Source organism: Apostichopus japonicus, chromosome 16 (assembly GCF_037975245.1).
Source record: "Apostichopus japonicus isolate 1M-3 chromosome 16, ASM3797524v1, whole genome shotgun sequence".
Lineage (NCBI taxonomy): Eukaryota > Metazoa > Echinodermata > Holothuroidea > Aspidochirotida > Stichopodidae > Apostichopus > Apostichopus japonicus.
Window position 1 is genome coordinate 33,911,855 of NC_092576.1, and position 14,482 is coordinate 33,926,336.

The window sequence follows — 14,482 nt, forward strand, 5'->3', positions numbered from 1 at the left end:
CCTTGTTTGCAATACAGATATATATATATATATATATATATATATATATATATATATATATATATATATATATATATATATATATATATATATATATATCGATGTATCTCCATTGACATTAAAAACATGAAAAAAGTTACATCACAGTTACATTTTACATATAACTTAACATAAAATACAGTTCCATGTTTCAAGACAGTTTCCTTGTGGTGTTTTTGATTAAACACTACGTTGTAGATAATGTTATTTTGGATCATGTGAAAAAACACTGAGAAAGACAGGACATACCTCCCAGTGACCTGTTTGCAGATCCAGACGAAAGTAATTGTCAAATGGACGCCACAAAACTGAAAGATAAACATATAGAATGAAGCAAATCAAACAACATATGTATACTGATTATCAGCCTAGTTGAGCTTCCAATGAGCACATAAACAGCAACATGTTCCATGTGCTTGCAAAGAAAAGGTAAGGGTTGAATGCTGAACTAGTCTCTGCTTCTTTTTAAATAAAAATGCTTTTAACAAAATATTCGTAACTCTAGCAGTCTTTGGGAATGAAATAAAACATTACGGTGTAACTGTTTTTTTTTTTCAATCAATTTGCCGTTTATGTGACGTAAGCTTATATTGACATCAACCAACATAAGTTTGATAGGTGTTAACAATACATCTTATGACAAAGAAAAATCTTTTAAGAATAAGAAAAAGTGATGAAAACCATGTTATATCTTTAGACGTATTCAGTAAGTACTTTCTTTACGATAACCCTATTTTACCATTAAATGCCAGAGATAACATCCAGTTCGTGTAAGCAGATGAGAGAGAAACCGGCATAAACCAACCCTCGAAGCTTTAAAATGAAAAGGAAGAAAAAAGTGCATGTGTATCATACTGATGTTATAAATCAAAACAGTTAACATTTTTAAACTGCATTAATAATTTCTTTCTCTTAGTGATATAATCTCTATTCTGGTGAAAGATGTATATTTAGCGGAATATTCATGACATAGTTCTTGACTATGATGTAAGGAGGAACTCTTTAGCTTTTGATTTTTTACATACAAACCTTAAAGTGCTATAAATGTTGCAGATACTTGGAATCAAAGTTAACCGAAGCGAACTAAAATAGTAAAGGTATATACCGACTGAACGTAAACAATTAACCTTACAAAAACAATTAAAGTTCTCTAACAACAAATAGTGTTGATCGTCATTCATATCACGTTTGCCCACATCGATGCTTACAAGAAAACTAACTCATGAATTATATAAAATACTTTTTAAAGAAATTTAAAAACTCAGGCCCACAAGTTAAATATTTTAAAAGTGAATTTCTCATTTAAAGTTATATACGAGTCACCACGCAAAAGTATCAATTGTCCATAGAATGATGTAGCTTATTTCATCACATATTGAGTAGTTTCCTTACCATATTTCATTAAAATGTTGACCTTTCATTACACATAGCAATATGTTACCAATATCCAGATCTGTAATTGCATTGCACTCGTTGTTATCCAAATCATGTATCATCTGTAAAGGCGGCAGATTGGTTACATGTATCCCGGTTTTTAATATAATGGTTCCATTATCAGTCGTCTTAAACGATTTACTGAACAGTAAAGAGGATATCGGTACCTGTTAGGAAGGAAACAAAACGTTTTTATCTTCCTTGTTGAAAGCAAACCAGCAAAGACGTTTCTTTTGCATACCCAACATGTGATCCAATTATCATTAGCAATATACATGTAATGCTGGTTTGCTATTCAGGTAGATGGGTGACGCCGACGTGCCCTACCGTAGCACTTAATTATTACCATACTATTGTATTTATATCTTGATGCCACGATCGTTTAGCTGTCACAATCAGTATGTGATACCAAACTTAACTCAAAACTACAACAGAGTGATGAATATTACCGCAATATTTAATTCCAAATTGAACTTTATCTTTCAAATAATCGAACGCATGAAATATATCAGACTATGTGCAATGTACATATTATAATCTATCTCAACGTTCCTTTATTATTGAACGAGTAAACATTTAAAAAAAAAAACATGAAAGTGTAAGCATATTCAAGTAATTCGATAGTATAAAAATGACGACATAAACATAAGAACGGAAAAAGCCAAACAAAATCAGAAGAATGCTAATATCTTTACTAGTGAAGCTATTGGAAGTTAAGAGACTGAAATAATACTATTAGATTAGATTGACATTAAAATCGTTTATAGCGACGATTGTACTTGTTCCTAGTAACCTCGACCCCATAATTTCAACTTCTAATCTTCAAACTTCAAATATTTACAAAACGACTACCCTTTCACTAAGCTTTGGATGACCTTGTGCTTTTCTTATATTGTCCTTTCGTAATTTTAATATTAAAAATTATCATGTTAGACAGTTGTAAGTCATTCACGCATTCCAAATGTTACGAAGATGATAGAGCCAGCTGGGAAACATTTCCAATTAATGAAAGCCCTTACTAAGTCATTCTGGGAAAACTAATTTTCGTTTTGAGAATTACCTTTAACTCTTGAATACACTTACATTATGTCTGGATGCCACATGAAGGAGCTGTACAGTTGACCTCTGTTGTAATACGCTGTGTTTGGCATCGATAGATACAGTACTGCGACGAATATTTTCCAACACCTGAATGTCAACAACCTTAGTGTAGAACAAATAAAACGAGATGACAAAAGTCGCATGGTGTAAAAATAACAAATATTTGGAACTGAATTTGGTATATAAATGAAGAATCTACATCGATGTCTTAGTTATTCAATTGACAGGAGTACAATCATTGTCTACCCGCTAGGTTAAAAGACTGTTCTGTATTATGTTTAATTACAAATAAGAAAAAAATAAAACTACACCAATTTCATTGCTGCAGAAGATTGTATAACATGATGAAAATGTCACTGAGTGATACACAACCGGATTAATATTTGTTGTTTTATTCACCTGAATTTAATAAATTTAACCTATAGAGAACGGCAATACAATGGTAGCATGGTAAAACATGTAATAATTACGAAATACGATATACAAGAAATTCCACAAAGATTAAGTAGCAATTATTTTGTCAGGATAAAAATTGTCAGTGGCATGAGCAAAAAAGGGGGGTCTCCGATTTGGTGGGGCCGGTGCTGGGGCGTCCATTAAGGTGAAATAGTCAGATAGCGATTTTGTTTTTTAAATTCAAACTTATTCATTATCAACAACTTCACGTTAGACTTATTTAAAGACATAACATTAATTCTATGTCATTCTAATAATGCATCAATTAAGTTTAATCTTGAACTGTGGTCACCAGGACCCTTACAGGAGAGCAGCATTTCACGGATCACCAATCACATCAAGCATTACAAAAAATGTCTGCAAAAAGCCGGTCCATAAAAGTTAATACCCTAACAGTCAGTGAGACCTTTTTATGTATCTTTATAGACTTATTTTAATGTAAGATAAATTAAGATTCACGAATAATACACCGATTGCGCTGTTGCCGATAATTTTTAAATTACAAAACATATTTGTGTATATTCTGGATTGTCTTATGTACATGAGCTGTCGGAGTGTGACACAGTAACAACACTCGCTTTTGCCAAAGTTCATGTTGTCACGTTTCCTTCCAAATGTGTTTATTTAGACCCATTGATAACAATGTCGACAATGTGGAGCATGGTAACAGCTGATGACTTACAGTCTCAATGTGTGTTTGCTTAATTTCAAGAGCTTACTGCCCTAGAAGTTCAGTCAAAATTACACTGTTCTATTATCAAGCAACGCCCAACGGATCGTGCGCCAATGAAATCCCTCCGTTTTGTTTACGACTGTTAGGTTGTTTTACTTTCGTGGACAGCCTGTGTTTGGTCTCTTCAATAGTATCTTTCTTTCGGTCTTACAGATGTAGCCCGCGAAATTTAGTGATTATCTTCCATTGAAATTATTAAACAAGTGTTTTCAGACGTTTCCTCTGTAGAAGTCGGATAAAAAAGTGGACGATACAAGTATGTATATATATATATATATATATATATATATATATATATATATATATATATATATATATATGTATATATATATATACATATATAAATATATATGTGTTTTACGGTGAATCGTTTGCGCCATAAGGGTAACAGAAAATACATTTCTTTATTTTAAATTGCGACAGCTTTTCTTCATTAAACCCACCTGGTCAGATTGCATTTTGAATAAGAAACATTGAATTTGCTTCGGAAGTTTGTTTCCGAAATTCATCAGCAATCAGGTATCGATAATTTAAGCTTTCCAGTCTCATCAGTTTCACATCACTCTTTCATGTATTAAATAGACGAAAATCCATAAACAGTCACGAACATGGTCGTCATCATTTCGAATAAACGCTTTAATTTTAATTCATGAGCCTAATATTATCAAAACTGTGAATAGTCGTAGAAAAAAACAAGCGATCACTTTAGTACTGTGATTTAGCGGATAGTTAGCATAAACAAAAATACCCAGCCCAGGACCAACAAGATAGGTTACAGTAAGATCTAAGCAGGCGATGGTATTCACTGCAATGACAGATACTTGTTAGGTTTTATTCTAATATATAGAAAATTAGAGTGGTTTGGTAACATTAAGAGGTTTTACTATGTGGTCGTTAGAGTGTCAGCAAAGAATATACACCTTCTGTATAGTGTTGATCAGAACAGATAATAGAGATTAAGTAATTACGTTTGTGTATTGTAGCGTTGCTTTAATGTCAGTGATCGTAGTAGTATACCAGTCCCTCTCTGTCTTTACTGATATACCGAGCATTCACCGTTTGTTGTAGTTATCCACTGATTTAGTAACACATGCTCATTTCATTAAATATTTTATATGGCATTTAGTGTACAACAAGTTACATAAATTTCAGTCCAAAATACAACCATACAATGTTTGTATATTTGGCGAGGCGTTGAAAGATAGATCTATATGCCCAAATTTAATTAATATTCATATTTAATTACCAAATATCACACATTTTTGACTTTCTTCCTGTTTCCCTCACCTCTATATACTTTTCAACAAATGGTACCATGTGATTCTTACAATTTCTTGGTAGTCTCGATGTTAATCGGAACTAACTAATATAATTGGTTTGGGAGAATAATTTCCATACATATAAATTAGTAAGATACACATCGTAAAGACAACAAACATCTTCAAACTTTACATTGCTTTATAGTTAATTTAATGACATGTATTATGGGTGAAACAATGATTATAGATCGGATTCACTAATATTTATTTCCTTGTAACGTAAGTTTATCTTAGCCATTTGATAGAGTACATTTTTACTACTTTCGTTTTTGGTTATATTGTTTGCTCTAAGAATCACTTGTTATTAGGAAAGTAGAAATAAGTAATTTCAACCCATGATACAACGAATTTGCCCAAACTACTACAAGACAGGTAGTTGACAATGGTTCAATTACATGCATACCAAATTTTGCGAGACGTTGAACTTGCAAGTTTGACAAATAATTGAAAATATAGGGCTGCACCTTGGTTCTATTTTTATTCTATCATCTGTTTCGTTGTTTAATTCATCCAACATTGTCTCATAAAAATGGTTCCTTAAAATTCATATGATAAACACAGTGTGTGATTAATTCAAACCATAAATGATGCGACCATCCACCGTTACATTGAAGACTTGAAGTTGCCAAAAAAAAAAAAATAGCAATACCGATTATATCAGAGCAGACTCTCTGAATTCGTGGACGTGAGTTCATAAAAAATGGCCTCGTTTCTTTTTTTGGTATTAGACTTAAGACTTTAGTGGTGTTTTTGTTTATGATTCATTCATGTAGTTGTTGTGTCCTTAGTTTCAAATTAATGATATAGCAGAATTTAATATGTTCTATATGTTATTATCATTGTCAACCACAGGCCCTTTTATGATGTGTAGCATATTTTGCATAGCGGTTTTACCATCTTCTATCACAGGTTACTTGTGTCTGATTTGTGTAGCTATCCTTTCTTTGCTTATATTTTAAGCCATTTTAAAGTTATAACGTATATGTTACCTTTCAATTTGCATATTTGGTGGCTGCTGTCGCCTGAGTAACTTTTGATATGTTGCTGATGGTTTCTAACTACAAAAATTAGTGCTCTTACGTGAGGTGAAATGCAGACATCGACTGAGAAACGAAACACGGGATACCGTTCCAAATGTGTAATATATTTCATTCTTGATCGTTAGCCAACTTTCTATAGACAATGTAAGAAGTGATGACCATCGAACGATAGAAATTAACCAACTTTAAGTCTAACGTAGATATGATGTAACTCCATTCATTACATCATTCTATTTAGCATGTTTTCATCGATGCTTGATTCATCTTGCGAGCTTAAAGTAGTGATTAGTTAATGAATGAAGATAGTCGATGTTGAAAGAGGGCGCTGTCATAGGTCCTAACAGAGCCGGATATTCGTACAGAATATATAATTTTACAGTCATATTGTTTCAGACATATTTTATGTACTTTTGTAAGTCTGTAAGATTACATTTAATAGGCATATTTACAGAATGAAGAAAACTTACATAGCCTAATGTTTTGGAACTTGTTGCCAGTATTTTTTTTCTTTTAAAATTACAGAGATTTCTTTATTTAAACAGTATATGGGTTGAGTTATCTTAATGCAGTATACACATACATTACGAAATTTGTTTATGCAATATGTTGCTTGTAATTCTAAACTTGCAATTGTCATAATAAGCAAACTGTTTATGAAATACTACAACTCACTCACAGGTTATGAGCACAATGACTTGACATCTCATTCGCTTGATAGTTGTACAACTATCAGTTCTACAGGCATATGTAATCCGTTCTTTGCTCATTAATCCGCTTCCTGTATAATCATGGTTTATTTGGTTTTAATTCCATCAATGCAACTTACACTAATCTAGCGTCATACTTACATTGTGTTACATTTTTTTTACTTTTCATTCGACTGCTAAGTATTGCTGACGAAGGTCCCAGAGGGACCGCAAATTCCAATATATTTTCTAAAACTTACTCCTTATTTGTCAATTATGAGTTATATCTTATTTCTCTGGTTTTTTCAAATCATAATAATCATATATATATATATATATATATATATATATATATATATATATATATATATATATATATATATATATATATATATATATATATATATATATATATATATATATATATATATATATATATATATATATATATATATATATATATATATATATATATATATATATATATATATATATATATATATATATATATATATATATAATATATATGTTTCGACTGCCAAATATTGCTGACGAAGGTCCCAGGGGGACCGAAAATTCCAATATATTTTCTAAAACTTACTCCTTATTTGTCAATTATGAGTCATATCTTATTTCTCTGGTTTTCTCTAATAATATATATATATATATATATATATATATTTATATATATATATATATATATATATATATATATATATATAGAGAGAGAGAGAGAGAGAGAGAGAGAGAGAGAGAGAGAGAGGTGGAGAGAGAGAGAGGTGGAGAGAGAGAGAGAGAGAGAGAGGTGGAGAGAGGAGGAGAGAGAGAGAGAGAGATTTATACCCGAAATACATAACACTGGTTATGGATATTAGATGACGAAATAACGCTCACAAACCCTTACCTCCCATTGACCATTCTGAAGATCCAAATAAAAGTCAATGTCAAACGGACGCCAACGAACTACATGAAAAGATAAAGAGAATGAAATACACATATTTTGATATCACAATAAATAGCTAAATACATACCGCTGCTCTATGCTGTTGAAAGTCAGTTTGCTAACATCTGAATTTGTTGCACCCAGAATGTATCTTAGATACACTTTACGTATGTCATATTTGATAGTTTTTCAGATGAGATGAACAAACAAAAATGTCATAAATTAATACTGTCAATTTCCCTTTTATTTACCTCGAATATTCCGATTCTTTTTTATGTCTGTAAATAATTCGGGTGAGACGGAAGTTGGCAGCTGAAGTTGACTAAACCTGCAAATAAGAAAAAAAAATGATTGTAATTGCTATGACTTCCAACGAAAAAGTTAAATACAACCAGCCACTTGCGATATTTTGTTATTGTGTGTAAAAATTAGGGCAGAATATGAAGTATATAAGCTTACAAGTAATAATATTTAAGTGTTTAGTCCGTGTTGTGTTACTGTTAGACTGTGAATATGGGAAATTATTGCATTAGCTATCCCGTAGTATCTAGCGGTCCATATGATCGGGCTTTTTTGTGTCTGTTTTAATAGCTATTGCTATTAGTTTGCGGAGCAAAGTTTCTGCACTGTAAAATGTGTCTATCCATCAACACTATATACGTCAGCTATAACTAAGTTTTCTTTACTTGCCTGCAATATTTATAAGTACTGTAATCGTAAGTGCACATAGATTAGCATTGCAAGTTACAACCATACGTCGATATTGCGGAACGAATGAGATTTCTACGTGATTAAACAGTAGATTCAATGACCAAACATATGAAGAATGTCCTGAAAGACACAGTAAGTGCCCAACAGTAGCATAAAATATTGCATAGTGAAGGTAGCAATTCGGAAGACGATGAATTCCGCTTCGAATGATTCATATATCGTAGATGGTAATAAGTTACCTAGCCTAACAGTAATAAACAAAGCTATATAACACCAGTTCTTAGTCCTTGAAGTTATAGTAACGTAGTAGGTCAACTAGGAAGTTCAACATATTCGTGAGATGGAACCTCTTTCAAATTAGTAGCTTCTTGTAAATTATTAACTTAAATACGAAATGAAATCATAAGGAATAGCCACGAGTGCATGACTCAGTAAAGATCTTCATGTGATGAGTTACATATGTGTACATCATACATAGGTCTGTAGAAACATGATCTGAACCATCCTCCATGAAATAAACGTCCTCATATGAATGAATCAGTTGTATAAGTAATGTACAATGTTTATGCGACAACCTTAAATGCGACTGCATTTACTCCATCCAAATCCGTTAAGGTAAACGTCTTGAATTTTACTTACATCAGCTCCTTTATACGTCGACATTTAATTCCATACCAAAACAAATTCAAAATATCCTTTTCTGTTAATGTCTCCTGGTTGGCACTTTGGGCATCATCATGTCGTCGATATTGATATCCATAGAATAATGATAATGTATCCGTGTTGTCATGCTGTACATTACTTCCAGCTATGTGTATCTTTTCTACAGTCGGAAGTATTGGTAAAGATATCCCGCTGTGCAAAATAACAGTGTCGCCTTCAAACTTGATGGAAGAGTAATCGAGGTGTAAACAAGATATTGGAATCTGTGACGGAAAGAAATCAGGATGCTTCAAAAGTTATTATTTACGAAGAAGACGTCAATCTTATGACATTTAGGAATTAGATTCTCTACAACAGCAACTAGAGGAACTTAATGTGATACAATCGTAAAAAAAAAAAAAAAAATCTACTTCATGGTATATTGCTGTTAAGTGCCGATAAATATGATATCAGCTGGTCGAATAAATCTCATTTATTTTCACCTAGTTGGTAAATATGGATGAGTAGTGTATTGGTTAAATGCATTTTTTTTTACTTTTACTTTTACTCCTTACGCTACCAATTCAAACATGAGAAAGGAAAAAGCTACAAAACACTTTATGCCTTTGATACAAGATCTCTCCGTGTACAGTGCAGTCAGCAAGTAACGTATTCTTTTTATGTGTCAACCCAACGAAAATGCCCCTTTTGTTGAGATATGCATCAATCAAATAAACTCGCTTATTTATGTTGCTCCTTTCTTTTAATTTTAAAGTGTGTGTTTTTCTTATCAGCCAGCTTACATTATTGTTAGACGCAATCTCCAGCAACTGTGTCGTCGATCTTTGTAGGAGAGCGCTGTCGCCTCTCTTAATCTTTACGTCACGTGAACAGAGCTCTTTAACCGCATCCATAATGTCGTTGACATCACCAGTTTGTTCCAGGATACAGAGAATGGCAAAAGTATCTCCGCCTGGTAAACTTTTCAAATGGGTGATGAGTTTCTTTCCAGCATCGGGATGCAGACCACACGCGAACCTATAGAGATACTGAAGGTCAAACGGATCTAATAACCTGAGCGTATTTTCGAGAGAGTGTGCATTCATAACATAAGTGACAAGGTAGTGTGCTGCATACCATTCACAGAAAAGTTTATGATAAAATCGGACTTCCGTTGTATAGAACACATTATCCTCCATTGAAACTTCACTCACTACTTGTTCTTCAATCAATATTCCAATTGATATGTACTGGTCGTAAAACTCTCGTCCGACTCTTTGTTGAAACACAATCTTGTTCCATGATAGCTGTTGGTTTTGTTGATTTAATCCTTCGAATGCAATTTTGTCTAGCTCGTGGTGCTCTGTTTCATGAATATAGAAAATGTTATTTCTTGTGTCTTGGAACTTCCGTTTCAAATGTTCGTGAAAACACCTAATCATGTACTTGAAAAACTGCGTTACTGACGTAAATCTCATGGAGTGTGTCAGATCGTGAGCCATGTGTGCGAACATCACGAAGATGAGTGGTACCTGACAGAGGTCAGCGAGGACTGAATTTTCGTAAAGCCTCCGCTTAATTTGTTCAACTGCTTCCTCGTTGTCACCAACTATAGCCTTGCGGATGTATTCATCTCTAGCTTTGTCATCGAACCCTGTTAGTTTTGCCCTCTTAGTTTCTCTTATAAGACGTTTTGGAAGATATCTTGTCGTTACAGTGACATCAACGTTTTGAAGCAATTCCATCACGATCATCTTATCAACATCATTATCAATGTTGCTGTCCCTGTTTGGATACTCGTCATATCCATCCAAGATGATATTGACGGAAGAAGAGCCTTGAATAATTCGTTTAATATCGTCGACGGTAACTTGACGTTCGTTAGCAAGAAGGAACAACTTAATCGCTCTATAGATAGACTGTATACCTCCAAGTTGTCTTAGCCGAAGAAGTATCAGTATTTCTACGTTACGCATCGAGGAGTTCCATACATCATTGCACCAATCGTAGGCCAGCTGAAGGGTTAACGTTGACTTACCATACCCGGGCTCTCCTTGAATAATACGCCTCTTAAAATTTAATCGAAAGTCAGTGTAAATATTTTGGTAAGATTCCAAACGCTCCCATGATCCGCCGGTGTCCCGCGTTAGCTCTGATGAAAGACAAGCTTCGACACCACCTTCTACAAATACTTTGTCGACACAATAAAGTCTATCTTTAATATATGGAATTGGTTGAACCGCGTCATATTGAACCTTGTACGTCTTTTTCAAACCATCTATTAAAAGTCTTTTCTTTTCTGCACAAAATAAGAAAAAAATGTAAATGTTTTAACAAATATGCGAATCAATATGTGTTAAAGAAGAATATTTATGAGAATGAGAAGACGATGGAAAATAAAATAAAATGTGTAAATATATATATATATATATATATATATATATATATATATATATATATATACATATATATATGTGTGTGTGTAAATATATATATATATATATATATATGTAAATATATATATATATGTAAATATATATATATATGTGTGTAAATATATATATATATAGATATAGATATAAATATATATATATATATATATATATATATATATATATATATATATATATAGATAGATAGATAGATACATAGATATATAGATATATGTGTATATTAATATAGTGGAATAACAGTGGAAAAACTGCCAGCCTCCACCGGGATTTTCTGGATCGATAAAATCTATCTAACAACAAATAATATAGGAGCGTTGCAGAAACAAACATAACAATTTAAAGTGTAATATATTTACCTTGAAGCTCTGGAGTCAGTTCCATTTTCTTTCAGACTGGATACACGTCGATGACAATTGTACTACATTTTGTACAAGGCTTACTGCAATCTGTGGAATTTAGAAAAAGCGAGAGTTACCCTATAAACAAAAATGAGGTTCAAAGTGCATGACAGCTGCTACAACGACACAAAACTACTGCACGACAAAATCATTGTTCAAATATTTAATTAAATACCAGTTGACGAAGAGTCTTTCATCAAAACAAGTTAGTACAAACTAGATTTTCGTGGCATGCGTTTTCAATTCACGTACCAATAAATATTGTTATATTCTTTTCCTGATTCGTTGCTATCCAATTGTACTTTGTACGACTTATCAGGCTTACTGATAAAAGAACAATCGTTTCGTTTATTTGTTTCCACATCACGTGTTACATATGTAAATATAAAATGAATGCATATATGCAAACATGGCGTGAAGAAGGTAAACTACCATAAAAAAAAAACACTGTTGGGGTTTTGCGGGAGTGCTCCCTGAAAAAAAAACACAAAACAGAAGAAAAACGCTACACATGTCCAGTTTTGCCCACCCCTCTTTCCAATGTTACTTACACATCGCTTACAAATGTAGTTTAATCATACCTAATTTGTGATTACGTCAATGACATCACTACCAAAATGGAGATATCGTTTACAACAGTAAGACATAACTAGGATATGATGTTTAATGCTTACTTAAATTATTGTTCCAGTTATTCTAATCTAAATTAATCTAAAATATTGTATAGTTAACTTGCAAACCAATGTTGCTGGTAGTAAGTTCCTAACCTTTACAGCTCGGTAACGTAATAAACTCTGTGAGAAACGTGAAACGGTGATAGAGATCATGTTGTTAAAATTGTTGGTTATATTTTGAGCACAGTGACTGACCAAGACTTGTAAACAAAATCTTAAAGGTATTAACAATACTTTGTGGGTCAGAAAAGGATGCATGCTCACCATCAATTTTGTCAGGGTTCTGTAAAAAATGTCATTATTATATCTCCATTTTCGTTTAATATCATTTTTGAAGCTATTAACTTTCTCTTTGTAACAAATGTTCTTGTGTTTCAAAAGATGATTCGATTGATGATTTTTTTTTTATCAGTACGTTTGAGCTCAATACACGGAAAGCTTATGACAACAGTTTTATAAGAAAAAGAAACATTAATCTGAAAACGTAAACAAGTATTGATGAATATGCGAAAGTGGCCACTTATGTTTGTCTAGGGAATTCATTAAGAATCAACCAAATGATTAGCATCAATGGTGTAACATTTTTAATTACATTGTTCATATGTGAACTACTACTAATTGTAACCCTGGTAGGCTGGCAAATTTCTAAAACCATATACTGAAATAAGCAAAAACAAATTTCTGGGATCACAAAAGTCACACAATTACCCATAACACAGCAATATGTGATTTCAGTGAGAATGTAATACACATAGTCAATAAACATTTGTAAAAGACTATCTGGAGTTGGTATATTGCATCAACGACTACGTTGCGATTTAAGTCGAGTACACTTAACCGAATGAAAATACTTCCGACACAGCTGTTGAAAGCAAAAGATCTTGGCGATATGTACAACCATAGTACAGCAGTTATTTAACGGCAAGTGAAGCATTTAGGTCTGCATAGAATAGTATATACGAACAAAATAACTTTCTATGTTTGAAATATGTTTATGCCAGTTTATTGGAGTGGTTACGCCCCGTACGAGAAGTTAACAACAAACTTGCATCAAACACGTTAAGACTACATAAGTAAACCTTATTATGTCGTATGATGGGGAGGCCATTTTCAATCGTTTAAATCGATTGTATTCTTGCATAGGAAAGAAATATAGTTTCCCAGGTGTAAGATCCTCGTTCACTGATATTCCCAAAGCCTTTAAAAGTTATCCTGTTTGTTGTAACTGACAAATTTGACGGTTATTATGTATGATGGTATCTATGGGTCTTTCTTGGTTGGCATTTGGTCTCGGTGTGATACAATTGGAACGATCAACCTGATCCGGGAAAATTGTAAAATTCACTTTATCCATAGTAAGATTTATTAAAATATTATGATTAAAGTATCGTGAGTAGATTAATTTTGAGACTCGGTAATCAAATGAATTCTCAAGCAATTACTTTTGCTGCTGTACTTCTAGTTTCCTGGCAACTTTGCAAACTGTGTGCTGTAAGCCTTCTATTTCTTTGACAGCTGGGTCGAGTTGTCTTTGCTCTGAAGCTAATTACAATTGAAAAGCGTCGTAAAGCTAATCACATACCTTTTCTCTCACTGCTTCACAATAGCTATAACCATTAGAAAAGTTAGTTTGCCTAAATAGAAAAGCTGAGGATGCCTGTATGTTCGTTACGAATGACAATTGGGAAAGTCATTCACGTTGGTTACGGTAGGCTCCTTACTAAGCTCTCTATTTCGGAAATGGTTTCATGTGACAGGTCGGTCTGAGGCAAGTTACCCGGTTGTAAGGACATTTTGATAAACATTGAATGTAAGACAGAAGGCTCTTTTGGGCACTGACTGGCTAAATGAAC

The 14,482-nt window shown here is 32.9% G+C and overlaps 1 protein-coding gene across 1 annotated transcript; it reads right to left on the reverse strand.

Annotated features, from left to right (window-relative positions):
* Positions 1–9,688: 9,688 nt before the first annotated feature.
* On the reverse strand, positions 9,689–11,983 carry LOC139982524 (uncharacterized). Its single transcript, XM_071995417.1, has 2 exons — positions 11,914–11,983; positions 9,689–11,403 (listed from the first exon to the last, which is right to left on the reverse strand). Exons 1-2 carry the CDS (start codon positions 11,936–11,938, stop codon positions 9,689–9,691), a joined length of 1,740 nt encoding a protein of 579 aa, XP_071851518.1. The 5' UTR covers positions 11,939–11,983.
* Positions 11,984–14,482: the final 2,499 nt, after the last annotated feature.